The sequence below is a fragment of the Fonsecaea nubica genome (genome assembly GCF_001646965.1).
Source record: "Fonsecaea nubica strain CBS 269.64 chromosome Unknown Scaff22, whole genome shotgun sequence".
In the NCBI taxonomy this organism is placed as follows: domain Eukaryota; kingdom Fungi; phylum Ascomycota; class Eurotiomycetes; order Chaetothyriales; family Herpotrichiellaceae; genus Fonsecaea; species Fonsecaea nubica.
The window spans coordinates 249,769-274,666 of NW_019173695.1; the positions used below are offsets into that span (position 1 = coordinate 249,769).

Sequence of the window (24,898 nt, forward strand, 5' to 3'; positions counted from 1 at the left end):
GACAGAGAGAACTCGATTGATCCATGCGTAAAACGTCCATGGATGGATTCATTATGAAAAGCAGCGATCACTATGAAAGCACCCCACTTGCTCTGCTATCTCCAACGCGTAGTCTTGCGTGGTAGAGCCACCCCAAGACACCACCCCCTGATAAACCTGGCACACCAAATGCTGTCAACGATTCTTACAGTGTCGTCTATTTAGCAGCCGTTTCACCTTATCTTCAAACACTTGCCTCTTTGGTCTCGACTACACATTCCGCGCCATTCAAAACTTCAATCTGCGATAGGGAGGTGCCTCGTCAAGGGGAAATCCGAGTTCAGCGATGCAGCCTTCTCGGTCGATGATTCGATTCTCTGCTCTGGGGTGGCCAAAGAAAAGCCGGTCTTGAAGATATCCACAGAGCGTCTCGAAGGATTCCAACGGCATCTCTATCGGATATCGCGTCTCATCGACTCCCGCTATGTGATCCTTGTGGTGACCACGAAGGAACAGCCGCAGCTTAAAGGGAGCCCGCGTGCCCTCCCTGCCCGATCCGGTGGATTCCAGGCTCGTGTTGTGTACGGTTTGGATCTTGTGCATAGCTCTGGCAAAGTCACGTATACCGTCACCAATCTCATAAGCCCAGTCCGCAGCGCTGCTTGGCAGCCGAAACCTCCATGGGATCTCGGTATTCATCGGATCGCTGAATGCACTCGCATGCGGAGAACCAGTACTACTACTAGCGGGGATGCGGTAATCCAGGTGCACAATGATATCCAGCGTTGACAAGGAGAACTGAGTGCCGGCGTGAAAGATGAGGAATTGGCCAATTTGCTCGAGGTAAAGTTCTAGCTTCTTCTTTTCCTCAGATCCGTATAACTCCACGTGTATGTTCAGATGCCTAATGCTCTTGAACGCCGTTGTGAAGGCGCCGAACGCGGTATTTCCGGGAAGTTGCATTTTTGGTAAATAGACAAGCATAGGCCCCTCTAGCGAGGCCATCACTGGTGGACCATCGTTGAGGGTCCCGGTCCTGAAAGTCTGTGTAGGCGATGCATTTCGCAGGTTCTCAAATGTTAGGCCGTGGAAATTGACTGTCATGGTGAAGACATGCTTCTTGGGGAGTCTCTGGACGTGGCTGTGGAATTGTCTGCACGAGGCTGCGAGGCCAGCAAGGCCAGTGCTTCGTCGCTCCTTGATAACGGATGGTGCCGCCCATGCAAATTCAGGCCTGAAGTTCGTAAAATATTGATTTGGACTTCGGCGGACGGAGTCTGCGAATCGCTCCGTATCGCCCTCGAGCCCTTGGACACTTGTAAACCTCCACATGGCTTCGACTTTTGAGAGAATTAGAATCCTCTTGTCCTCACCAGCTTGGAACGGCGTCGGTCTGGGGCCATAATCAGGCAAGAGATATTCACAGATGCGAGCGAGGATCTCACTCGGCAAATCCGTGAGTTGTTTAGGACGATGAATGGGTGGCTCGGCGGGTTTGGGTTCCATGACCGCAGGTTGATCTGCTCTATCCATCAAGCACTGCTGACAAGGTTGAAGAGGGTGGCTTCTCAAGAGATTGAGGAGATTGTTGAAAAAGAGAAATCTGAACTGATCAAGGGAAGTTTGCAGGCTCTCATGGCAGGGCAGAGGCAGACGCAGAGAGTTGAGGCGTTGCGAAGTGAAATGAGCATATAACAGGTCCAATTTCACTCATTCATATCACTGACAGAGTACGCCACGGCAGTTGAATGACCCACAGACAGGGCAGTAGAGTTTGAGGCAGTAGAATCAACAACGATCAAGGATGTGATTGTGCATGAAGATTGAAACAAAGCCGCTCAAGACATCTGGGGGCAAAACAAAGCCAGAAACAGAATTACCATCCCCCCATGGGTGCGGCATAGTGACCAGGTTTTTGCAAAGACAAACTTTTTGTTCCAATAACTCAGGGTATCTGTGGTAGTGTTTGATGTCAACAAGGCAGGTGAGTGTTTTTTTGCTCACACAATGGCTCTTTCATCTTGTTAATACAGGGGTGCTAGGTTCCTTCTCTCCTCCACTCAGGAAGCGCCCGTCAAAGCCAACAAAGAACATGGGGTGTGAAAGAATGGTCATGATGATGGCAAGCTCACAGGCTTTATCTCGTGCCAGGCTTGAACATAACTGTCATTAAGCGTCCCCTTTCGCGCACAATGAAAACTTGCTTCCTCCCGGTGAGAAGAGGTTTTGTTTGCTAGTAGCGAGCCTGGAATCCCAGGTGCCGCGGAGGTGTGCCTTGGATGGTCACACTGATCCGACTCCTCTCGTTGCCGTCGATTTCGTAAGGAGAGGGCGGCTTCGGTGGCGCCTGGATCTCGAAGACTTGGGTTCTGGGGGCGTCCCTCACATTGGCACTTGTCGCGTCGAGCGCCTTCGTTTCCAGCTCATATCTTGGTGGAGGGTCCCTAGGGTTTCCTCCCGCCATTTCTACCCGCCGTCGACGGCGTCTCGTTCGAATGTATAATGCGACAATCAAGGCTCCTCCAAGGATCAGGGCGCCGATGCCGATGCCGATGCCTGCACCAGCGGCTGTGCTGAGCCCCTTGGACGCAGGTTTCGTAGATGGAGCAACGGTGGTGAGAGGCGCTTGTCCCGTAGTATTGGGGTTGAGAGGGCTAGACACAAAGCACCAGTGGTTAGACCTTTGTAAATCGCAGGCAGGGATGTGGATTGGACCCGGTTCTCACCTGTCAAGTATCTGCAACACGCCATTAGAGGTGAGATAGTCCCTCGCCTTAATGAGAGCCGTGTCGACATAGAACTGACTATCCACCTCGGTCATGGAAGCGGATATCTTCTCCAGCGTGGGAATTTTGGTGTTATTCTTGAACTCCGACGAGTAGATCACCGGGCCTTGAGAGATGCTGTATTCTAGGATGGAGTAGAGGTCGGTTTGCGAGAGACCGTCCCATCCGGTGAATCCAGCCGAGAATCTCGTCGAATTGGGCGCAAAGATGGTGAGATCCGACAGTGAGTTCACAATCTAGATGTCCTTGTTAGCCTATGCGGGCCTTTTGCAGAGACGATGGCCCCTCGCTAGGGACCTGGCACCTGGTCACTCACCTCGACTGCGGGCGAACTGGGCTTGAGGAAGCCTCCTATGCTCATCAGCGCCACCAGATCCGTCAATCCGACCTTTGTGGCGGTTGCGGGAAATGAAAGTGGAATAGTGAGCACCGAGTCGATTATGTGGATGAGGCCTCCAAGATAGAAGATGTCCTTGGTCAGTCAGCATTGTCGTCGATTGATATTGGGGATCGAAACAACCTACAGCCTCGACCACATGAGATTCGGCCTTCACTCCGCTCACGATCGCGGGTTGATTGTTCAGGGCCGTCAATTCCACCACCTGGCCGCCCGTGACATTGGTGTAGTTGGGATGGGTCAGCAGGGTAGGCACAAAGAGTGGCTGGAGGCCAAACGAAGCCGACGGATGAGTTCCATGGGCAATGTGGTATTCGAGCAACGCCCGGACGGCATCGGTATTGTTGGCCAAATCTGGATTCTCATCACCAAAGGCGGCCAGAGCTTGATCATTGGGAATGAGGACTGCGAGGGGGCTTAGTCTGGATCGTAAGCAACGAGAGGTCCGGGTCTTCAAACCACTGAATGTCCCTTGATTCAAAGTATCGACCAGATCTGTAAACTGCTCCAAGAGTCCGACGAAGGTGGAAATACCAGACTGTTGCTGCAAGATGGTGAGAACATCTTGACTGGCCGCAAAACAACAGGCCACCAGGCTCAGCGTGGCGAATGCTACCCGGAGCAGCATCATCATGGTACATTTGCAGAGCACTGGCAGAGGGCAAGAAACATGACTCTACGGAAAACGCCAGCGGCATGGATATATGAAGTGGGCTCGAATGAGGATGGAGACCTTTATTATTTGGCGGCCACGCATGCCCACGCCAGTTCGTCGGCTCCACGACGGAGCTCCATAGGTGAGCCGTGTTGCTGCCGATAATACTCTTGAGACGTGGTCTTCAGGAGATAGTCTGAGACGCAAGACAACGCCCGAATGGTTCGAGGGTTAAGGAGATGCCAGAGAGGGAGAACATGGGTTAAGGTTTTCGCTTACAGCGTTGGGAATGGTGGGCAGACAGACGAGGGGGCCTGACGACGAGTTTGATTCCTCGTACGGAGGGGAAATGCCGATGTGATGGATGCTGGAGAATTGGGGGGGGCCAACGAGCAAGGGAGCTGACCGAGACGAGACTCTTCTCTGTTCCGAGTAAGGAAGCCATTCATGCAGGAGGTTTGTTTGTTGATGAGGCCCAGAATGTCCTTTTTAGCCCGTGTTTCAGCTGATGAACTAGTGCCCGTCCTGCAAGGCACCATCGATGGTGTCGACATAATACTGGATGATTTCCCGCCGGCGCAGCGCCATGCAGCTTGGTGGCGTCCAAGCGGCCGTTGAAGGGTTCCGGGTGACAAGCCAAAACCATGCAGTCGAACAAAGTCAACCTGACAAGTTTGATGAAGAGTCTGAATCCTTCCCCTCGTGGGCGTGGAAAGTCGCCGTGCCCAACGCAGTGCTTCCGTACGCGTTCAACGTGTTCGTCTCCAGCACAGGATATTCAAGACAATTGAATCATTGCCACAAAAAGTAAAGGTAAAGAAAGGACGATCGACAGAACTGGCCCCGTGGATGTGCTAGGCAATAAGAGAAATCTCGCTTTCCCCGAGAGTTTTGTACCTGAAAACTTTCCAGCGTTTGGCGAGGACTTGCAATTTCGCGTTCGGCGATATCAGCTTCATTATTTGCGGGCGAAGAAGGAAACAACAATAATGAGTCCTCGGTATAAGTCCTCGGTATCTCCGTTGTCGTTGACAGGAAATATGTATTACTCGTACTCCGTACAAATGAGGCGTCTGTGGTCTCTTTTCACCCCCATCTCTGAGCGTTACTGATTGATCTGAGCGCCGCACCTTGTTTACCCGTGCGCCATGGCAAGCCAGCCGTTGCTGGTCATGCTGGGGGTTGCAGTTCCTCGCTGCATTCGAGAAGGTTGCCCCTTTTGAGCCGACATACACCAGTAAGAGAGGGTGGAAGACGATCAGGGCGGTAGAACAGGGAAAGGAAATTGAGGCGTTGGAAAATCAGCATCAAAACATGCTCCGCACAACTAGATTATATTCAATATACGAGTAGACGACGCAGTAAGGCTCCTACTACAGCCCTATCATGAACGATGGATGCACAGAACCAGTTTTCTTGACCTTTTCTGGAAGGACAATGCCCGTTTTGAGGAGCATCTGTGCTTGAATACCCGATTTGGGCAACATTCAGCCTTGTCGCCTACGCCACCATCACCGCCAACGCCAACACCAACATCGTCAACTGGTCAACTTGCTTACTCTTTCTATCCATCAATTTAACCGCCGTACTACCCAGTGCCCATCCAGGGACCAAAGTGGCTATAATCCATTCTGGTTGGGTCTGTCAACGACTTCCCGCACAAAGTGACACAAACAACCAACCTCAACGTGGATCGTCCTCCTCTCTCTCTCTCGATGACGAAACTCGCCATCATCATCATCTTGACCATCTTCGGTCTCGCAATCTTGTCCCTGGTCTGCATGCTCTACAAACCACCAGAATGGCTAATATGCTGGGTCCAGAAGCGCTACCCGACCGTGCTGTTCCACGTCCCCACGGACAAAAAGATCGTGGCCCTGACCATCGACGATGGACCCTCGTCCCACACGCGAGGGATCCAGCGCCTCCTCAAGGCCCACGGCGTCACGGCCACGTTCTTCCTCATCGGGTCACACATCCCGGGGCGCGAGGACCTTCTTAGGGAATTGCTCCGGGACGGTCACGAGTTGGCCAACCACGCCATGTTCGACGAGATGTCGGTGCGCGTTCCGGCCGCGGAGCTCGCGCGACAGATCGAAACGGTAGAGAGGCAGATTGCAGAGATCTACGCCACCGCCACGCCAGAGGCAGGGGCAGATATCGGGGCGGCTGCTGTGACGCAGCAGCAGCAGCAGAAACAGCCCACATATTTCCGGCCCGGCAGCGGCTTCTTCACCACCAAAATGCTCGCCCTCCTGGCACAGCCGCATCTAAACTACCGGCTAATTCTGGGCAGTGTCTATCCCTGGGACGCCCAGATTCCGTGGCCGAGGTTGAACGCGTGGCATATCCTGAGCAGTCTAACGCCAGGCGCCACTATCGTCGTTCATGACCGAGCGTGGACGGCGCCAATGTTGAGGATAGTCCTGCCGGAGATGACGAGACGAGGGTGGCGGGTAGGGACTGTCACGGACCTGCTAGGCCATTCGATCAATGGCGACTAGGACGGTAAGAGAGGAGACGATGAGGGAGCACAGTTCAACAGAGGGAACAGCCAGCCTTCCAAGGGGATGTCATGACCTTTTCTTTCGCAACCTGAACAGATTGTATCCCTCACGCGCCTTGTATGACTATGTACCTTGAGACAGGGTCCCCCATCGCCATGCAGAGAGAAACCCAACAAACTCGCGTCGAGCATCCAAAAAAGCATCCGGGCTTCACCTTTTCCATCTTAAGAGCCCCCTTGCAAAGCACTCTGCAAATCATCATCTTTCATCCCCATCCGAGGTCGTAACATGAGCCATCAAACTTGCCATACATGCTCAAAGAACGGAGGCCCAAACCCACCAAGGTGTGTACCCTCATACCCTCCATGTACTCGGTCAACATCCACAGCCACATCCGGTATTGCCGTATATCACCGTCCAACAACAGCTTTCAGACTTAAACCCTCCAAAAACCCCGCAAGGTCCTCCTTCTTCACCTCAACAATGCAGTGATCAAACGAATCAATCTTGACCCGTGCATTAGTCTCCTCAACAACTTCTTGAAAAGCAATACCAAAGCGATTGTGGCCGTATCCTCTCTTCCGTTTCCTTTCTTGTTCAGCCTCGTCTTCTTGCTCGTCGTCCGATTCCGAATCAGGCTCCGATTCGGATTCTGTCTCATCTTCCTCCGCATCAGAGTCGTCGCCGAGTAGTTCTCTTTGAGCTTTCCGTGCGGCTCTCTTCTCTTCTCTGATCTTTCTCTTTTTCTCCCTTTCTTCCTCCCGTTTCTTTTTGCGCTCCTCCTTCTCCTTTCTACTTTCGATGTCCTCACCGCCACCAATCCCTCCGCCCGTGCCTACAACAACATACGTCCCTCTCGCCTCGTCCAAAGCTGCAAGGACTAATGGAGTTGGTGGTTCTGTGCCGGTTTTGTCCCGCTCACTCACCGCAATCGCCTCACCGACCCATAACGCTAATTTTACCAATGCCCCGGGACTGTTCGCAAAAAGTCCCAAGTCAGGTCCTTCTTTGACAACGCCCATACGAAACGCACGCAAATGGCGGATCTGGTGTTTCATAAGCAAGGAAGAGCCTGTGCGGAGGATTGATCGTAGCAGATGCTGCGCTGCTGGAATGGCAGCGATGAGATGAGTAGGGTGGTTGGGTGCGAGAGCGTCGTAAGCAGCGAAGAAGCGTGGCAGAAGCGTTTCTGAACGCTCCGGGAAGTCATCGGCGGCGGTCGTTTGTTGCGAAGACGCCGCATATGACGTCGATGAAGTCGACACTGCCGAGGATGTGGGGGTGTTGTTTGTGCCGACATCGAGTATTGCTCCTAGAATGACGCCCACGTCGACAGCAGATAGTTGGGCTTTCCAGCCCCAAGAGCGGATGAAACCCCATCCTTCTTGTTCGTATGCTGCTCGCCCGGACCCCGAGGGCACAAGATCGTCGAGACCATAAACACCAGCATATTTCAGCAGGCGGTCCCGGAGAGTCTTCTTCAAATCCATGTCCATGTGGGTATATGTCTGTTTGCACTGGGTCAAGGATACCCCCATCTTCGCGAGGAGTTTGTGAAGTCGCTTGATCCCGGACTCGTTCCAGACATGTAATCGAGACGCAAGATAAGGCGAATGCAGCATGCTGTCGTACAGAGACCAATGCCTCAACAGGAGAAATCGCGGGTCTGGTGTCAGTCGAATGGACGTGTCGCTAGGTGAACCTGTGCTACCACTACTGGGAGATATTGAAGGCGATTGGTCTGCAGGTGGGGGATTCAAGCGTCTGACCTCGTCGCGTAGAAGAGCATATGTCTGAGAAGACCGTGTAGTCCGCCATCCTCTATGGTGCTCATGCGAGACGGTCACCGTTCTCGAGACGGATGTTCCTAGGCCAGTAGATGTGTGGCCAGACAGCTCGAGTGATGTGACACCAATGATGGCAAGCCACAAGATGTCGTTGTCTTCGCGTCCTAGATCTGATGCCAGAGAATAGGCTAGTGTAGACACTGGCTCAGAGTAAGAAGTGCCCAGACTGTTGTATTGCCGGAGCACCGTTTCATGTTCTTCCCGTAACTTTCGTAACCGTCGACGTAGCTGTACTGCTGTTTGCGGTTTCGGGGATTGTGCTTTGGACCCTGGGGATACTGGCTGGGAGGAAGAAGGACTCCTGCTTCGGGGTGACGCGATAGATGATCCCGAATTGCTCCTCCGCCGTTGGCGTGGCCTCTCTTCATCTTCTTCGCTGTCCTCGTCTTCGTTATCGCGGTCAGACCAGGACTTCCGTTTTCTCGACGAGGCACTGTCTTGAGTTTCATCGTCCTCTTCCTGTTCGTCGTCACCGTCACTCTCATCTCCGTCGACTTGAGGCATTTCAGCTAGTGCACAATACGCGTTTCTTTCCGTTTCCAGGTCGCCTGCAATATCTCCATCATCGAAGACAATAATGCCGCCCTTTCCGGGCTTGTATGACTTTTGAATGCAACCTTTCTCCACCCCACGCACGCGTGGTCTCAGCTCGTTGACCACGTCGCCTGATGGCGCCTCAATCGGCTGCCCGCCAAAGACGTTGTCCAGGTTATATGGTCTTCTTGCATCCAGAACCCATACTTCAACCCCACACATCGTCTCATTCGACTCTTCGTCCTCCAGGCCTAGAAGAGCTCCCAGGTCAACTAGTCCTCCAACACCGAGGCAAATGACTAGTCCACCACTACCGCCTTCGGTGGTTTTCATGGGCCGCACCAGTTCTTCGCCAGCTCTGGACAGGTCTGAATATCCCGAGACCGGCTGTATTTTGTGAGGGATGTAGTCGCGCTTGAGAAGCGCCGTGAGGATGCGACACGCGCATAATGAATCTGGTTCGAGAGCAACCAGTAGCAGGACAGGAGGAGAAAGTGGATGGTGGGAGCGGATGAGGTTTGTGTAGAGCTGTGAGATCAATGGACGCGGGAGGTACATGGCAGGACTTGAGTCGCGAGCAAGACTGGTCGGTGTTTGGCAGTTGTATTCCGGGGCATTACGAGGAGGAGTCAGAAAAACATGAAGGGGGATGTCGTGATTGGAAGCGTGTGTTATAGAGATGGCTAATGTTCAACAGTGGTCGTTAAGTTGCGGGTGGGTGCTGTCTGCGGGTGAGTGTATGTGTGTGTGTTGTATGCTCGAGTTTCGTGAGGTGTGGGTGTTACAGCGGATTTAGTTGGTGTCGCGTGTAAAGACGCGTTCCCCGAGTTTGTTGCTAATAACGTCATGGCGGATTCCCAGTGCCAAGGCAGACCCGCCTGGCCGCCAAGCCACTCATTGCACTGGATATTGCCTGGAAGTGGTACTGTAGATATCAACATTACTCTAAGCAAAGACTACAAAACCAAAAGCAAACAAAATGTTGATCCAATAAGTACAAAACCCGGCAATACATCTTGGTACAGACACCCGCATATCCTACAAGATGCCCGCAAGAAATGAACAAAAAAGCCGCACTATGACCCTCAGATCCGCATGCCTACTCACGGCGATCTGGGCTCGAGCGGCGCAGGATCTCTCTCACTACCACCTCTGATATACCATGATGCCCTGGTCCGGTGGGGTGGAAGACTCTCCACTTCTTTATCTGTGGCCATTCAGGAACGACTTGAGGGTCTGGCATGCCCTCTTCATCACCCAAAAACTCTTGAGACGCGGACCCGACGAGGGAGAGTGTGATCTCAGGTGGTGGCATGTTGAAGAACCAAGTGTCGCTTCGATCAATCTCTGGTTCTTCTACCCCAGGCTCACAAAATCGATGTCCATCAAAAGCACCGTCGATGTCCAGATAAACAGCGCCATGAAGCTCTGTCGTCGCTTTGATCACATCGTTTAACATCATCACTAATTGGTTGAGTTCCCTTCTCTTGGTCTTCGTCAGGTAGTCTAACGGTCTGGTTTGGCTGAAAGTTGCAGTGTCACAATAATCGGTGTCCTCATTAAAAAACCTGGCATAGCCAGTAACGATCAGGAGTGCGCCAGGTTTCAGATGCTGAACGGCTCCAGAGATGATATTTTCCAGGTTGAGAAGCGCAGTGGTCTCGATGATCTCTCTGGCCTTGACAAGCTGGGCTTCACAACCTATCGATGGCTGCCAATGATAAACGCACTCATTCAAAACCACAAAGAAGTTGACATCATTTCCACTGGCTGTCAGGGTGACAAGGTCCGAGTCGCCGATATACGGGACTTGATCTCGCAGGATGACGGTACTAGTCAAACCACCGCACGCAAGATGCTTGAATTTTGCTTTTTCGACGTTGATCAGCGAGTGGTTGGCGACTTGGATGGGATACGCGTCAGAATAACGGCCACACCGAAAATCCGCATACGGTGGCCATCCAGGGGTGCCTGCTCCTGCTCCTGAAGCATAAGAGTCCCCAATTGCCGCGTAGGAGCGTATTGGTCGATGTGCAGTGCGAAGGTGAGCAGGGATTGACAGGCCGCCTAGGCAGAAGAGAAGGAGCAACAAGGGAGGAAACCAGGCGGATGCCATCGAGCAGGCTTCAGATAGTACTCGGATACAACACGCCGCCGGCGCTCAGACCTGTTAACATCATATAAACCTCTCCCCAGATATCAGGAGGAATGATGCATGAATAGGACGAGAAGCACGAGACAGATCACAAAGACATATAACAGGGTGTCGTCGAGGTTGCCTGGACTGCTGACTCATTCCCGAGCCACGCTACTGTCAGACAGATCAATCCGAGGTCTCGAAGCGCGCACGTGGAAGAAATTGCCTGTCAGACCAAAACTTATCAGTCATGGACGTCATGGACCGCGCAGGGTCACCTGGTCGCAGGTCGCAGGTCGCAGGTCGCAGTTCTCTTTCTCCTCTATCTTGCCATCCGTTCTAGTCTCGATTGAGCCTGGATGCTGTTGAACACGATCCCCCGCCAGGTCTTCACTTTCAATCTGATTCGTGCCTTGTGTCAAACTTCTGTATTGCTATCATTGTACAAATACCCAACACCCTGTCTTCCTCGCACCTGCTGTTTGCAACCATCCGATGCTAGGCGAGGAATGAAGCGATCTGCCACCGCCAAAGCTCGTCCCAAACTTCCAGATTACTGCGATGTTGAGCCACGGCGCGATGAGTCCGGAAAACCCATCTGGCCTGCTCCGGAGGCTGCTATGGAGGAGGCAAGAGCCTTCATAAAGGAATGGTGTGACCGACCTTGCCACAGACTCCTTGCCCAACCTTGAACTCGTAAATGGCATTGCTAACGAGAGCAGTGCAGCAAGTGGCAAGAAAGCACTCATTGTTCCCGACAAAGACGCCGACGGCCTCTCATCAGGTGTCATCCTATATCGAACGTTGACGGACCTCGGCCTTGATCCATCCTTGATCGATGTCCACCTGGTTCAGAAGGGTTCCACCATCCATGCCCAGTCGGAGCGTGAAGCCATGGCTGCGAAAGGTAAGCGAAGAACCGAACCTCATTGATTTAATGCATACCCTGACACCATTGATCAAGATCCGGCATATGTCGTTGTCCTCGATCAGGGATCAATAGCAGCACCACCCGTGGTTGATCTACACTACACGAAATCTCTGATTATTGACCACCATTTGAGTGATCATTTCCCTGAAGGTGCTCAGGTGGTCTCAGCCTGCCATTATCCGCCGGTCGCAACATCGTCTCTCCTCACTTACGAGATCTGCAAGATTCTGGCACCCAACATAGCTTCCTCCTGTGCCTATCTCGCTTGTATCGGCACACATGGTGATCTTGGAAATACCTTGAAGTGGTCTCCTCCGTTCCCAGACATGAAAGAGGCATTCAAATTGTTCACCAAAAAATCTATCAATGATGCAACCTCGCTTGTCAACGCACCCAGGCGAACCGCGAAATATGACGTTATCACTGCATGGACAGCTCTTCTTGCATCAAAGGATCCCAAAGACCTGTTAAGCAATGGACGACTCCAGAGCGCACGTGCCGAGATCAATACGGAGGTAGAGTTGAACACACATACACCTCCAAAATTCAGCCCCGATGGACGAATCGCTGTCCTGCGGATCAACACACCTGCGCAGGTGCATCCAGTCATTGCCACTCGGTGGGCCGGATATCTGAACTCCAAAGCTTTGGAAATAGTCCTTTGCGCAAATTCAGGTTATCTCCCTGGGATGGTCAACTTCTCTTGTCGTATCGCCCGATGCGCAAGGTCAAGAGATCCACCTGTCAATATCATTGACAGCTTGAGAGCTGCTGCAGATCTGTCATCCGACGGCCTCAGAGCTAGGCTTGGAGAGAGCTTCGCTAGAGGCCACAAAGAAGCCAGCGGTGGGATTGTGCCTGCTGAAGCCTTCGAGGAGCTGATGGCCCTGCTTAAAATTGGTGAAAGGCCGCAGAAGAACGGTGATGATGCGGATGAGCCGAAAGCAAAGAAGGTCAAGACCGTCGAAAAGAGTCCACAGAAAAACACGCTTGCGAACTATTTCCGGAAGCCATGAATGGCCCTCGATTTCCCGGTGCATATTCCATTCGGTCCACTGGATTAGACCTTGGCGCCTTCCACAGATCCCAGTGTTTGGTATGTATCATGCAACTCCCACAGGACCGTTGGCAATGTCTCCTCCAGGGCCATATTGAGAAGCCACTGAAACATCATGGGATCCGCGTTAAAGAGAGGACCACCCATTATTTCAGACAACCTCTGGGGTAGATGGTCTTTGAGATAGACACTGTAATCTCTGACATATTGCTTTATGGGCGGGGAATTTGCATCCTCGACATACGGGGTGCCTGGACGTTGCGCATCGGGAAAGAGTATGTCGAAGATTCCATACCACACCGACGTGGTGTCTTTGCACATCTTCCTGCGCTTGACTGCTTTATACTGCTCGTGGGTCATCTTCTCCTCAAAGGGACAGTCTTTCAAATCACAAGCTGGCCTTGCCCGCGCGTGAAGCTTGCCGTCGCTTTCTGACTCGAATTCGGTATAGCAGGACGAACAAAAATATTCCGGCCGCCGATGGACCCGGTAAAGATGCTGCTTCAGTCGGGGGATGCTTGTCAAGCATACACTTCGACATCGACGATACGCCTTTTCATGCAGATTGGGGTTCATTTCCGAATATCTATTTGGATCATATTTCGCATAGGGACAGGCAAGAAGACCTTCTGCATCAAGATCTTCCAGGATGGGACTCTCGATGCGCGGTCTCTGTGGCTTTCTTGACTCATCATCGCCGTCGACTTTTCGGCGTTTGCCCTTTCCGGACGACCCTGGCACATTGTTCACCTGCTTGTTCGATGAACAAGACCCCGAGGTGGCCTGGATTCCGCCGTTGGAGCTTGTGGGTGATTCTTGCGAGCTCTGAGGAGTGTGTACGTTCATCCCTCCTCTGTAGGAGACGAAGTCTCGTATCAAGTCTTGCCTGATCTCCAAAACGAGGTCTTCGATTTTTTTCTGACTTCCCATGTCGAAGGACGGCGGGGACTGAGAGTTGAATACAAATGATTCCTCTCCGGAGGATGCAATGTCCATCTCTTGGGGCGTTGTTGAAGGGAGAGCAAAGGATTCTCCGCCACCTTTGACGCCTTCATGGGTCCCCATGGTTTCATCCCTCCCATCATAATCGCCGAAGAAACCGAGATCCTGGGAAAAAAGTGGTGAACTAGCCCTGTCACTGTCACCTCCGTCGGTCGCGTCGAAGGCGAACAACAATGGTGATGTGACCCGAGGTCCTCTGATGGGCAGTCGGCGCGTTGCGATGTGCAGTGACCGCGTCGATGTCGATCTGGTGCAGCTAGCAGCTTCTCCTTGCTTCCAGCCGTCGGTAACGCTACCGGTCATCCCCTCCAGAACTCCCTGATGCCAACCATCTTGGTCGACCAGGGTGGAGCGCGAAGCCATAGCCGATGTTCGAGTAGACAGGCCATGGCCGGGGTGAGACGGTGAGGGAATGCTCTTTTTGAAATCACTCGAAGAAGCTTGAGCTACAGCCTCTTCTTCCGGGACAGGCAGTGGAAACTCCTTGTCTTCATTCGCAAAGCCTGGCTCACAGCAAACTCCAGAGCTCCGACCCAGACGCGACGGTGGCGATGCACTATTGTTGGGAGATGTCCGAGGAATGGTATCTCGACGGCTCCTAGGCTCACCACCTACTAGCGTGTAGCTCGTCGATTTTGCGCTTGCTATCCGATCTCCTGCAACATCCAGAGAAAACTCTGGCCGCCCTGGAATGGAGCTGCGAGGCTCTTTGTATGTCTCAGAAAGGGAGCGTGGTTCCGCGTCCGCCAGAGGTTTAGTTCGACGATGTGACAATGGGTTTCCAGTACTATACGAATACATTTTCGACCGATTTGGAGCCTAAGAGGTGGATGGACAAATAATTTGTAAACCTGGACGACGTTGGCAAGGGGCGAAATTTCCTGGGGTATTATAATGATCGGCGCGTCACTGGTGAAGGCAGATGATGAGAATATGTGGAAGAGAAGCAAAGAAAAGGAGCAGGAGCTCGAGTGAGAAGATATGGGCGGAAGTGGGTGCGTGTCGAAAGAAACAGGCGGTGCATCAAGGTCCAGGCACACAGCACGGATTGAAAGTCACAGATGTGTGTAGTCGGCACCGCGACCTTTGCAGGGAGTTTCGCACAGCCACGAAAAGGCGTCTGAGTACGGAGAGATGTGCTATTGGCCGGGAAGTCTCAGCTGGAATGCATAAGCGCCCATCCGGGGAAATGGATGAGGCATGGCAGAAGGCGAAATATTAACTCGGCAGTTCTCGGTCTGTTGCGGGGGACATTGGATTACGAGGTCTTCCATCATCCTTTTTCTGGCCGGATTCATCCATCTCGGTGTTTGACCAGATGGAGTCTGGTGGGAACGGATCCGCTGCGGATTGCAACGCAGGTTCAGGGGTATACCAGGGTGCGCCTTCACCGCACGCCTTCACCGCAACTCCTAGTCGGGCAAGGCTGAGAGTGAAGTTGGGCAGCAAGAGTTTGCCTGGATTTCGGAAGCTTTGACGGATGCAAAAAGAGGGGCGGCATTGGGGACGAACACTGCAGACAATCAAAGAAAACAAGGGCAGAGGTCATTAATTCCATTATTTGGATATGTACTCACTTGGTGTCAGTTTCCTCTCTCTCTCTCTCTCACACACACACACACAAAAAACATCTCACTCCAAACCACCAACCACCACCGCCGCTCACCGGGGACCGGGGGGGTCTTGAGAGTCCAGTTGACCAAATCTCCTGCGCGCGCTCTCACACCTGATCGCTGTGCCTCCTGCGGACGGTGACCATGACGTCCTTTGGCTGGTGGAACCAGCCCTGCCAGACGGACCACTCCTTGCCGTCCATCTGGAGATCAAAGTCGTAGTCGCGCAGGATGGCCGGGAGCAGCTTGTACATTTCGGTGGTGGTGATGTGCTTGCCGATGCAGATGCGCTTGCCGTAGCCGAAATGGATCATGTGGCGTTCCATGTGGGCGGCCGCCTTCTCGCCGTCGCGGAACCAGCGCTCCGGGATGAACTGTTCGGCGTCGGCGCCGAAGACGGCCTTGTCAAAGTGCACCGCGTTGGCGTTCATCATGACCGTCATGCCGCCGGGGAAGAAGCGCCCGCAGATCTCCACCCCCGGATACGGCACGACCCGCGGCAGGCCCGTGCCCAGCGACCCGTGCATGCGCATCGCCTCGCGCACCACCGCGTGGAGGTAGGGCAGCTTGATGGCGTCGTTGTACCGCACGGGGTACTTGAGGGTGCCGTTGGCAAAGGCCTCTTCGATCTCGGCACGCACTTTGGCCAGCGTCGGCGGGTTCTTGTGCAGGTAGTAGAAGATGGCCGTCAGCGCGATGTACGTAGTGTCGGAGCCCGCCCAGATCATGGCCCAGAGCTCCGTGGTGACGTCGAGGATGCCAAAGTCGTTCTTGGGGTCGTTGGCGATGTCGATGAGTTTGCTGAGCACGTCGTTTCGGTTGTACGGCTTCCCCTCGGCCATGTCGTCCAGACGCTGCTTCACCGCTGCGTGGGATTGGTCAATCACGGTGAAGAAACCCTTTGCTCCCGCGCGCGTCGCGGGATAGATCATCTGGGATAGAAAGTACAGATTTCGGAAACCCCACGGTATATTGTTCAATGCTGCAGCAGGGTTGGGCATGACGTCCATCAAATGACACCAATTGTTATAGTCGACTAGAATGTACATGTCAATGCTGGACTAGGGTGGTCATGTTTACTCCTTCGAGACGAGACTGGGAACTTACTGTTGTCTCTGATGAAACCAAAACCACCTTCTCGCCCGTAAAAGATCTCGCCAATGATGTCAAAGGTGTACTTGCGGATCCAAACGGACACGTCGAAGACTTCTCCAGTGTCGGCAAAGTGATCCATCTGCTTGCGGAAGAGGGCGATTACCCTGTCCACGCACGGCTCGTACTCGAGCACGGCAGCTTGAGTGTACAGGTGCGCCACTGTCCGTCGTCGCCATGTGTGAGCTGCCTCATCCCGTTCGGCGAAACTATCCTTGCGTTTGGAAATGTGCGTCAGGAAATTGTTGTAAAAGTCGCCCTTGGTAAATTCATATTTGGGACCGTATATAGTGTCGACGGCCGAGGCGTCGGCGACTGAAACCTGATTTGGGGCAAGCCGGACAAGGTAGCCATATTTCTTGTGGATCGGGAGTTGGTAGTCTTGACCCCGACCATTTCGCACGGCTCGAAAGTACCAGAGACTGGTGATTGAAGCCCAAAATGGTCCGGGGATATCCCTCAATGGGTGGAAGTAGCGATTGTAGACGGCGCACGCAAAGACATAGGCAATGATGCTCGGAATGAAGATTTGGAGCCCAAACACAATGTTGTCCTTCGACAAGAGGGGTGACAACAGCATTTTGTTGTATATGTAGCACTGTACACGATGGGAGGGACTGTGTGAGGGAGGGTTACACAAAGAGAAGAGAACGAATAGGCGCTGAATGAATACAAGCATGTACCTTGAAGTCACCTCACCCGAGTCGACTCCACGAGACCAGCCTACCCACCTATCGTCACCCTCCACACTCCTCTCCATGCATGCAGATGCTTCAGGGATGATCCCACATGAGGACATAGAATGCGGTTGGCTGTTGAATCATGTTTTCTCGGTACAGCTCTTCGAATATCCTGCATGGTCTGAGGATCGGGCCAAAGGGTTCGATGATGGAAATACGTGGCATCTCCCTGACGCCCCGAGTGAGAGCGTCATCACTGAATCGAGTTAGCAGTCAACGGAGGGATGAGGGCGAACAATGCCCACAGGGCCAACAGGAATTGAGTGTGTATGCCCAGGGTAGCCCACAAGCTGCGACCGAGGTCTTTCGTCCGTCTTCACTGATATGGCCTGCTGAACCTCATTCGACCGTCACACACGCACAGGGAACTACTGCACTTCATGCAGGTGTGCACGCTGCAGGCGGCAGTTCGTGGAATGGCGAACTAGAGATGCTGGAAAGATGCGGAGCCGCTGATGGGATCGATTGACTCTGAGACTTCTGGGAGGGTGTAGGACGTGCATTCGATGGAGAACATGTGTGCCGTCAACAAGAAGTCGTGTAAGAATCTGATTGAGCGAGAGGCGCCACAAGCTGCGTCTGACGATTTCCCAGTTCCATGGAGTCGGGACCTTGACGGAAAGTCACGCATCTGCCAAGATTTGGCCAACACGACGAGCACCAAACAACCACGAACTCGCACGAACAATTCACAATTCATGTACTGGTGATGTACATAAGACTTGCACCGAATGAACCTTAAAACACCCTGTCATAACTCTTTCTACCTAAACTGCGAAAACGTCCCTTCTTGTCTATCGGCTTGGCGGCTAGCTCTTCACGGTGCCATTCCAGCGCTGACTCTACGGGTGATGGAGATCGCACCGATCGTCCCGGCCCAATTCGCCATCACTCCCTCGTGCCGCTGCTATAAACCCCCCATATCACGTTTCAAATGATCAACCAGGGAATGCCAACACAGGAATCTTTTAAGAAAGAAACGTTTATCTCGGCAGGATACAGCATCCACGGGACGAGTCGTGCACGCGGACAAGAGCTAGAAGCAAGGGCGTCAGATGATGCTGGAGATCCCAAGTCAAAAGTAATACTACCGTAATTCGAACCCCCTCAATATCTGAAACGTCGAGGATATGGCTAGGAAGGGATAGAATCGAACATTCGCAGACCGTGGTCATGGGGCAGATTAAATATCCAACACTGCTGCGTAGGCCAGGCATGTCAATACCGTCAAGAGAGCTTCTTTCAACATGACTTGGTTGAGAACCACTGAAATTAATAGTGTGAACCCAAAATGGCACGGACCCAAGCATACTTTTAAGTCTTGGTGGAGGTAAGCTGGCAATGGCTGGCGGTAGACAGCCAGCCAAACCTCCAACGCCCATAAATGACTACTACCGGACGAACCAGCAGCTCGTACATATTGTGAACCAGAAACGCCCATGTTCCTCTCGCTATTCGTCAACCTTCTTCCCCATTTCTCGTTCAGGAGATGGAACGAATAACGGAATAGGCGGGTGCCCATCGGACCACTCTCCTCTGAGACCGGTTTCCACGATCTCTGGCTTAAACTTTGACAACGGCTCCAGAGTGATTTTGCGGTCGGGGCGGCCTAGTGGTGTCTCCAAATCAGATAGCACCACTTCAGACACCCTAGCGAGAGTAAAAGGCTCCTGCGCGTTACAAAACCTTGGAATGGATTCATCCGGTTTGTCTTTCTCTGCTTCTCCGTCATGGCTGTGATTGTCCATGAGGCAAAGCAGGTAGTGGCCAGTTGCCACCCCAGTGCTAGTGATTTCTACCAACCAGACGAAGCTCGTGTCATCCCAACGGTGGCTGTCACCGGCACTTTGTCCTCGAGCCGAAAATATGTTGCCTAGATTGTGTCCGATACCACGAACTATTGTGGTGATGTATGACGAGGGCACCTCGTTGCTGCTGACTGGGGCGACGCAGCCTACCTGCAACCACTTCGTCTTCTGGAAAGATGTTACGAGAAGGATAACCCGCCTTCGGCTCGGGAAAGGATTTGCCAGGGTCGTTGACCACTGCTCCGAATCGTTCCGTGATCAAGCCAACATCGTAAAGAGGGAAGAAATGCGTGAGATCAGCCGCCTGTGTTCCCACTTTCTAGAGACCGCGAGTGACAGCTCGGCCGTTGGAGACGCGGAGGCAGCCAAGGTCGACAGTCTCTATGACGATATTGTCCTGGAGAACAAACCCCAGGTAGAGCTTGATTGTCAGAGGATCATGAAGGATTCCAGTGTGCAATGTTTGGCTGTCAATGGGTACTCGTTTAACCCTGTACCACTTTGTCTCCGCTGTCAGCGTATCTACTCAGGATGGAAGCATTGGAAAGACCACCGAGCACGATCAAAGACGACAAAGGACGCACAGGAGAAGATCGAGTACACCTCAGCGCAAATGGAGTCCGCAGCAGTCACAAAATCCCACGCGGACGTTTCCTACTGCACCGAGTCAGTCGCTGCCGCGAAACTTTACTCACTGCGCACTGAGAAGCTGGTTCTTCAGTGATACCCGACTCGCTAGGGTATGATTGTGTCTCTCATGACCTGGAAAAGAGCACTTGTTTATGCAGAGTGTGATCCAGCCCGGCTAATGCTCAATGGTCGGCGAAGAAGGCCAGGTTGAGGCTCGTCGAATTTGGAGCACGGATTATCGGCAGCGATGAGGATTTAGGTGGACATTGCACGGAGCCTACACGTAAGCGTGACATGGCAGCACTAGGTACTTTTAATAGCAGTAGGGAATGGATATTTGAACAGTTCTGAGTAGAAGAGAGATATTGAAGGTCGGGTCGCGTGGGAGGTCAGAGAGACGAGTACGAATTAAGTTTCTGTGCGTCTCGCTTCCATCCGCAGCCCACCTCCTCAGCCTCACCAGCAGACTAGTGACTAGCCACTCACTTGTGTGGGGTGCCCTGTGCTCCTCATCAAAAGCCCAAAATATTGCATTGCAGCGCACCGCAGCGCGACTGGACATTCCCAAACCTGTACCTACATACAACAGCCACTACCCACTGCCTTCACAGCGATCTGAACGACACATCCGACAACCTCCTGCATACGGCGACCACCATGGACTCTGTTGTTCTTCGGCCCTTGGACTCCATTGAGACGCACCTCAACGCCCTCGTCACCTCTTTGACACAAACCAATACCTTCGCCAATGCGCCGCAACTCGCCCAAGACCTCATCGCCGACGATGACGAGCTCGCCTCGTCCCTCGCCTTGCTGCAACGCCATCAGCAAAACTACGCGCGCATACTAAACCTCCGTGCAGAGGCCGCCACGCTGCAGGAACAGTTAAAGGACACAATTCGAAAGTGTGTCTCCTTCAGACAGGAGATCAGCCAAATCAACCCGTCAATCCTCGACCTGGACTCCGACGAAGATGGAGAAGACGAAGATTCGCAAGTTGCAAGAGTCGACTACCACACCCTTCTCACCTTCGCGGCGAGGATCGGCAAACACAATACAATTGCGGCGAGGGAAGCCGAAGCTGAATCTCTACGGAGGAAGATTGCCGCCAAAAACAAGGGGCAAACGTCGCCACCTGCAGTTGCAAATGGCCTCGAGGAACCCTCGGCCACGGCCGAAAGCGCACCTGAGGGAACAGAGGAGGCCAGAGATGAAAACCATACTGCCGAAACAACTGCGGAACTGATGCGCATAAACAACACAATCGCCGTGCAGCGCGCACAAATGGGCATGTCATTCCCCGATGCAGGCATATTACGCGTCGGCGCATTGGGACAGCTCCAGCTATTTTTGGAGCGGCAGCGACAACATTCGGGGGTTGATGCGGGTGCTGGACAAGAGGAGGCCAAGGCCGTGCAGGAGGCGTTGGAGAAGGAAGTGGAGAAGATGGTCAGAGAGACCGAGGACATTGCAGAGGATACAGGGACAGCTGGGGAGATGGAAGAGGACGACACCACCGCCACTGCCGGTGGCTGGACAAGTCCGGTGTTGAAGCGTGGCTTGACGTTTGAGGGAGAGAGCAGTCAAGATGCCACTGCAAGTGCCGGCCATCCCTCGACGGGTCAAGCGGGACTTCCTCCAAAGCCGCCCAAACCACCGCAGCCGAAGAGGAAACTCGACTTGGACTTTCCCGACAGCGACGAGGAGGATGAGGATTGATGCAGATCCCCCCTTTTCAGCAGAAACGACTTGTTCGAACGCAAACTTTTCAAGGGATTTCTTTGCCATTTCTTTGCCCCGTATTCGACCCAACCACTTCAGCAGAATCAAAGGCCCAGCGGGAAAAGAAGACGCTTGATCGTCCGAGACAAATATCCATCCTCTCTTCTTGCTTCTTGCTTCTTGGACAGTGGGAATACTCGTGCAATAGACACATGCTATGTCACGTTCATACGTCTGCGCTTGGAGCCTCGCCAACGCTTTTGTTGCAGAGCAGGACAGAGTAGGGTCGAAGAAGGGGAAAATGTCTCTCCACTTGAAACTATTCTCCTTGGCTTTGTCGTATCTGCGAACGCAGCTGCATAGGTACCTACCTACCTACCCATGTATCTGGGTATTTCTGTACATCGTTGTCACTGTCGTCACTCCTGATAGACCACGGATTATTGCTGACAGACGACCTTTGAAACAAGTATTCCTTGTATCTCCTGCCCCTCCTGCACCTGTTTCATGCTCACACCACAGCTCTGATCATCCCACAGACAGCGCTTCTCTCCGAAGGGGTGGCCATACTCTCCAAATCCTTCGGCCCCCGCGCGTTATTCCTTGAACCAGTGAAGTTGACTATCCATGTTGTTTGTACAAGCCTACCCTCTCTGTCAGTCTTCGGTTCCCAAAGCTCCAGAGCTGTGCTTCAGAAACTTACTCTCTCGTGCTTCACCAACAGCTCAGTCTGCACCATCCACCAAACCGCATCTGCCACGGTCTAGCGCCTGGTCCTGCCGCTCCCCTTGCGATTTCTCTGTCCAAAACTTTTCACGTCGCGGTGCTTTGGAGGCTCTGGAGATGGACTCTTTGGATCAAAATCATAGTCTCCGTCGCTGTCGTCGTCGTCATTTTCAGAAGGAGTCTCGCTTCCAATCAGATCAGACAGTGTTGGTGACTTTACCCGCTCTGCCACTGGCTTGTTGAAATCGTGTGAGGACAACTGATCGTCGGGATGGTAGGGAGGAGTTGGTTCGTCTCGGACAGAACGGTGTGGTCCACCTTGTTTTGTGAGTGGCATCATGTTCCGGGAGAAGTCAGCCTCATCGCCAGATGCGGCGGGAGTGAATCCAGCGGACGGTGTTTGTGGTAGCTCTGAAGAATGGTTTCGCCCTGCCTGGTTTGTCGTGTGATGTGGCGACTGGAAGGTGTTGTGTCGTGTCTTGCGGATTCGCGTTCCAACCGACCTCGTCATGGTACTTAGATCCTCGTCGACTCCCTCTGTGGTGCTGTGTTGAGTTCTGGCAAGTTTTGGGGTAGCAGCACCGGCCTCCTGGTCAATATCATCCAGCGCAACAAAGTGGTAAGATGGGGAGCTCATCATGCCCTTGTCCAAGCGTCGTGCCTTCTCAACGTCTGTGTCACCAGGGTCTTGTCTTGCAGTATTGACCACGGCATTGTCATCGCGGAAGAGGCCCTCGCGGCGATAGAATTGTGCATAACGGGGGTATTGCTTGGTGTAGAAGGCCAGTTGCTGTTGTGCGCGAAGCTCTCTTTGTCTTTCTTGATGCCGTGTAGCTTCTTGTTCCACCCGTCTTTGGCTCAAGATATCTGACTTCTGCTCCTCCAACTTCTGCCGGATGTACTGCGCCTTCTGTTCGTCAAGACAAAGCTGATAGCGTCTTGTCATCTCGGGGTCAGTTTCTAGCTTGTGCTCGGCAGGCCCCTGGTAGGACATGATCTCCTCAGGCCTCTTTCTCGTCATGATACCGTACCTCAGGTTGGAGAAGGACTGGACCCACGCGTTGCCGTCTTCATGCATGGCTTCTTCCAAAGGGGCCAGCAGAGGGCTTGTGCGCGGAGGAGGATCGCGCTCGTTGGTCAACATCTGCTCTCGTGATGGATGGTCCATGCTTGAAGCACAAATAGCTGTGGCGTAGTGTGTGTAGGACCTCTGAGGAGGAATCGATGGATGGCGAGACGATGGAGGAGAAGTGGAAGTGACATTTTGATATTGTGCCAGGTAGAGCGGCTCAAGTGAAGACAGCGACGCCTCAGCCTGAGCGCGTAGTCCAGTCGACCGCCAAGTTCAGTGCCAGGGTACAATCGGTCAAGGTCGGTTGCGGCAGTCGCTGTCAACATATCAGACGCGACCTTTTGCTGTGAATCTGGTCAGCGCTGCCGCACCCCAAACAATGACCATGTACCCACCCAGCAGTGAAGAACAAAGGGAGAAAAGAAAATCACACCCATATATATTGTAATGGACAAATTTCTGTCAGCAATTTGAGCTGGTACAATGGTACATTGGTGTAAGGCTTGTTCACACACCCTCGAACTCTCACCATTGATCATCCTTTCTGGATCCCATCTCCCTAAGTCGCCGCCAACTGAGAATACCCTGAAGTCCATTCAATCTGCTGTTGCAGGAACTCTACTAAGCGAGCATCTCCCTCGATCAACAGTCATGGTAATTTCAGGTGTGTGATCATAGGTTCATCTCTCCTCCGCCAAAGAAAAAGCGCAGGAGCTCTGGGAAAGGAAAAAGGAAATGATCATGGGATTGTAGAAGGCACGATGGACACGGAAGCGTCCTCTTCTGTTTACCAATTTGAATTTGCTAAAGGAAAAAATAAAACCTTACCAGAGGGTCGGGTTTTCTCATGCGTTAGTTTTTGCAACCTGGGATAAGTGGTGTGTATGTGTATATATTGACGTACCTAGTATGTAGGGAGGGGGTTCAATTCAGGGCCAAATAAAAAAAATACTTATTTCTTTCCTTGTGAAATTTCTTTCTTCTTTTGTTTTGATAATGTGCGAGGGAAACACTACTTAGTATGACAAACCAAGTGAATTATGTCTGTCAGTGAGAATTAGTTACCTCCAGCTCAAAGGTCACTAGCATTGGAGCATACAATCCTTTTTGTCCTACTACCACTTGAACTTACTTACTCGTTCTTTTCCATATGGAATTGACGGACCTGACTATTATTGATGATAGCCCTATGATGAAGAGCATCACAATCAGGCCAGCCACATAGTCAACATGATTTGTGTTGTCAGGGGTAATCCGTAGGGGAATGAATTTACTGAAGCGGAACCCTCGGGCCATGTTGTTCATTGTACTAGGGATGAGGACAGAGTATATAAGTGGCTTGTACAAGTCAACTATAATAGTGATCTCAGAGTATTAGCTAAGTAGTCATGATAGGGTCGAGACAAGACACCACTTACTTGCCTATATACTCCATGCCCGAGTGGCAGGCCAACATTGCTGTTAGGAAAGGGGCGTCAGCCTTGTTGGGGAAGCGGTCTCCAATCTCGGTCAGCGACGCTAAAATGCAGGATCCCAATCCCAGATGCATGAATAAGCAGGAAGATTGACAGGGAAACGTCGAGATTGGAGTCATGAGTTGATT

At 52.6% G+C, this 24,898-nt stretch overlaps 11 protein-coding genes across 11 annotated transcripts; 4 read left to right on the plus strand and 7 right to left on the minus strand.

Moving 5' to 3' along the window:
• Window positions 1-267: 267 nt before the first annotated feature.
• On the minus strand, window positions 268-1,485 carry AYO20_04328 (hypothetical protein; the record flags this gene model as incomplete). Its single annotated transcript, XM_022642626.1, has 1 exon — window positions 268-1,485. The coding sequence occupies one exon, from the start codon at window positions 1,483-1,485 to the stop codon at window positions 268-270; it is 1,218 nt and encodes a 405-aa protein (XP_022501444.1).
• A 727-nt stretch (window positions 1,486-2,212) lies between these two features.
• AYO20_04329 (hypothetical protein) lies at window positions 2,213-3,796 on the minus strand (the record flags this gene model as incomplete). The annotated part of the gene is made up of 4 exons (XM_022642627.1): window positions 2,213-2,633; window positions 2,706-3,001; window positions 3,082-3,237; window positions 3,290-3,796. The coding sequence occupies 4 exons, from the start codon at window positions 3,794-3,796 to the stop codon at window positions 2,213-2,215; spliced, it is 1,380 nt and encodes a 459-aa protein (XP_022501445.1).
• A 1,736-nt stretch (window positions 3,797-5,532) lies between these two features.
• AYO20_04330 (hypothetical protein) lies at window positions 5,533-6,321 on the plus strand (the record flags this gene model as incomplete). Its single annotated transcript, XM_022642628.1, has 1 exon — window positions 5,533-6,321. One exon carries the CDS (start codon window positions 5,533-5,535, stop codon window positions 6,319-6,321), a length of 789 nt encoding a protein of 262 aa, XP_022501446.1.
• A 413-nt stretch (window positions 6,322-6,734) lies between these two features.
• Window positions 6,735-9,263, minus strand: AYO20_04331 (hypothetical protein; the record flags this gene model as incomplete). Its single annotated transcript, XM_022642629.1, has 1 exon — window positions 6,735-9,263. One exon carries the CDS (start codon window positions 9,261-9,263, stop codon window positions 6,735-6,737), a length of 2,529 nt encoding a protein of 842 aa, XP_022501447.1.
• A 541-nt stretch (window positions 9,264-9,804) lies between these two features.
• Window positions 9,805-10,821, minus strand: AYO20_04332 (hypothetical protein; the record flags this gene model as incomplete). Its single annotated transcript, XM_022642630.1, has 1 exon — window positions 9,805-10,821. The coding sequence occupies one exon, from the start codon at window positions 10,819-10,821 to the stop codon at window positions 9,805-9,807; it is 1,017 nt and encodes a 338-aa protein (XP_022501448.1).
• Window positions 10,822-11,351: 530 nt separating this feature from the next.
• AYO20_04333 (hypothetical protein) lies at window positions 11,352-12,789 on the plus strand (the record flags this gene model as incomplete). Its single annotated transcript, XM_022642631.1, has 3 exons — window positions 11,352-11,494; window positions 11,565-11,749; window positions 11,807-12,789. The coding sequence occupies 3 exons, from the start codon at window positions 11,352-11,354 to the stop codon at window positions 12,787-12,789; spliced, it is 1,311 nt and encodes a 436-aa protein (XP_022501449.1).
• A 44-nt stretch (window positions 12,790-12,833) lies between these two features.
• On the minus strand, window positions 12,834-14,195 carry AYO20_04334 (hypothetical protein; the record flags this gene model as incomplete). Its single annotated transcript, XM_022642632.1, has 1 exon — window positions 12,834-14,195. One exon carries the CDS (start codon window positions 14,193-14,195, stop codon window positions 12,834-12,836), a length of 1,362 nt encoding a protein of 453 aa, XP_022501450.1.
• A 1,357-nt stretch (window positions 14,196-15,552) lies between these two features.
• Window positions 15,553-17,177, minus strand: AYO20_04335 (hypothetical protein; the record flags this gene model as incomplete). The annotated part of the gene is made up of 2 exons (XM_022642633.1): window positions 15,553-16,481; window positions 16,553-17,177. The coding sequence occupies 2 exons, from the start codon at window positions 17,175-17,177 to the stop codon at window positions 15,553-15,555; spliced, it is 1,554 nt and encodes a 517-aa protein (XP_022501451.1).
• Window positions 17,178-19,431: 2,254 nt separating this feature from the next.
• Window positions 19,432-19,869, plus strand: AYO20_04336 (hypothetical protein; the record flags this gene model as incomplete). Its single annotated transcript, XM_022642634.1, has 1 exon — window positions 19,432-19,869. The coding sequence occupies one exon, from the start codon at window positions 19,432-19,434 to the stop codon at window positions 19,867-19,869; it is 438 nt and encodes a 145-aa protein (XP_022501452.1).
• A 563-nt stretch (window positions 19,870-20,432) lies between these two features.
• AYO20_04337 (hypothetical protein) lies at window positions 20,433-21,494 on the plus strand (the record flags this gene model as incomplete). The annotated part of the gene is made up of 1 exon (XM_022642635.1): window positions 20,433-21,494. One exon carries the CDS (start codon window positions 20,433-20,435, stop codon window positions 21,492-21,494), a length of 1,062 nt encoding a protein of 353 aa, XP_022501453.1.
• A 766-nt stretch (window positions 21,495-22,260) lies between these two features.
• On the minus strand, window positions 22,261-23,391 carry AYO20_04338 (hypothetical protein; the record flags this gene model as incomplete). The annotated part of the gene is made up of 1 exon (XM_022642636.1): window positions 22,261-23,391. The coding sequence occupies one exon, from the start codon at window positions 23,389-23,391 to the stop codon at window positions 22,261-22,263; it is 1,131 nt and encodes a 376-aa protein (XP_022501454.1).
• Window positions 23,392-24,898: the final 1,507 nt, after the last annotated feature.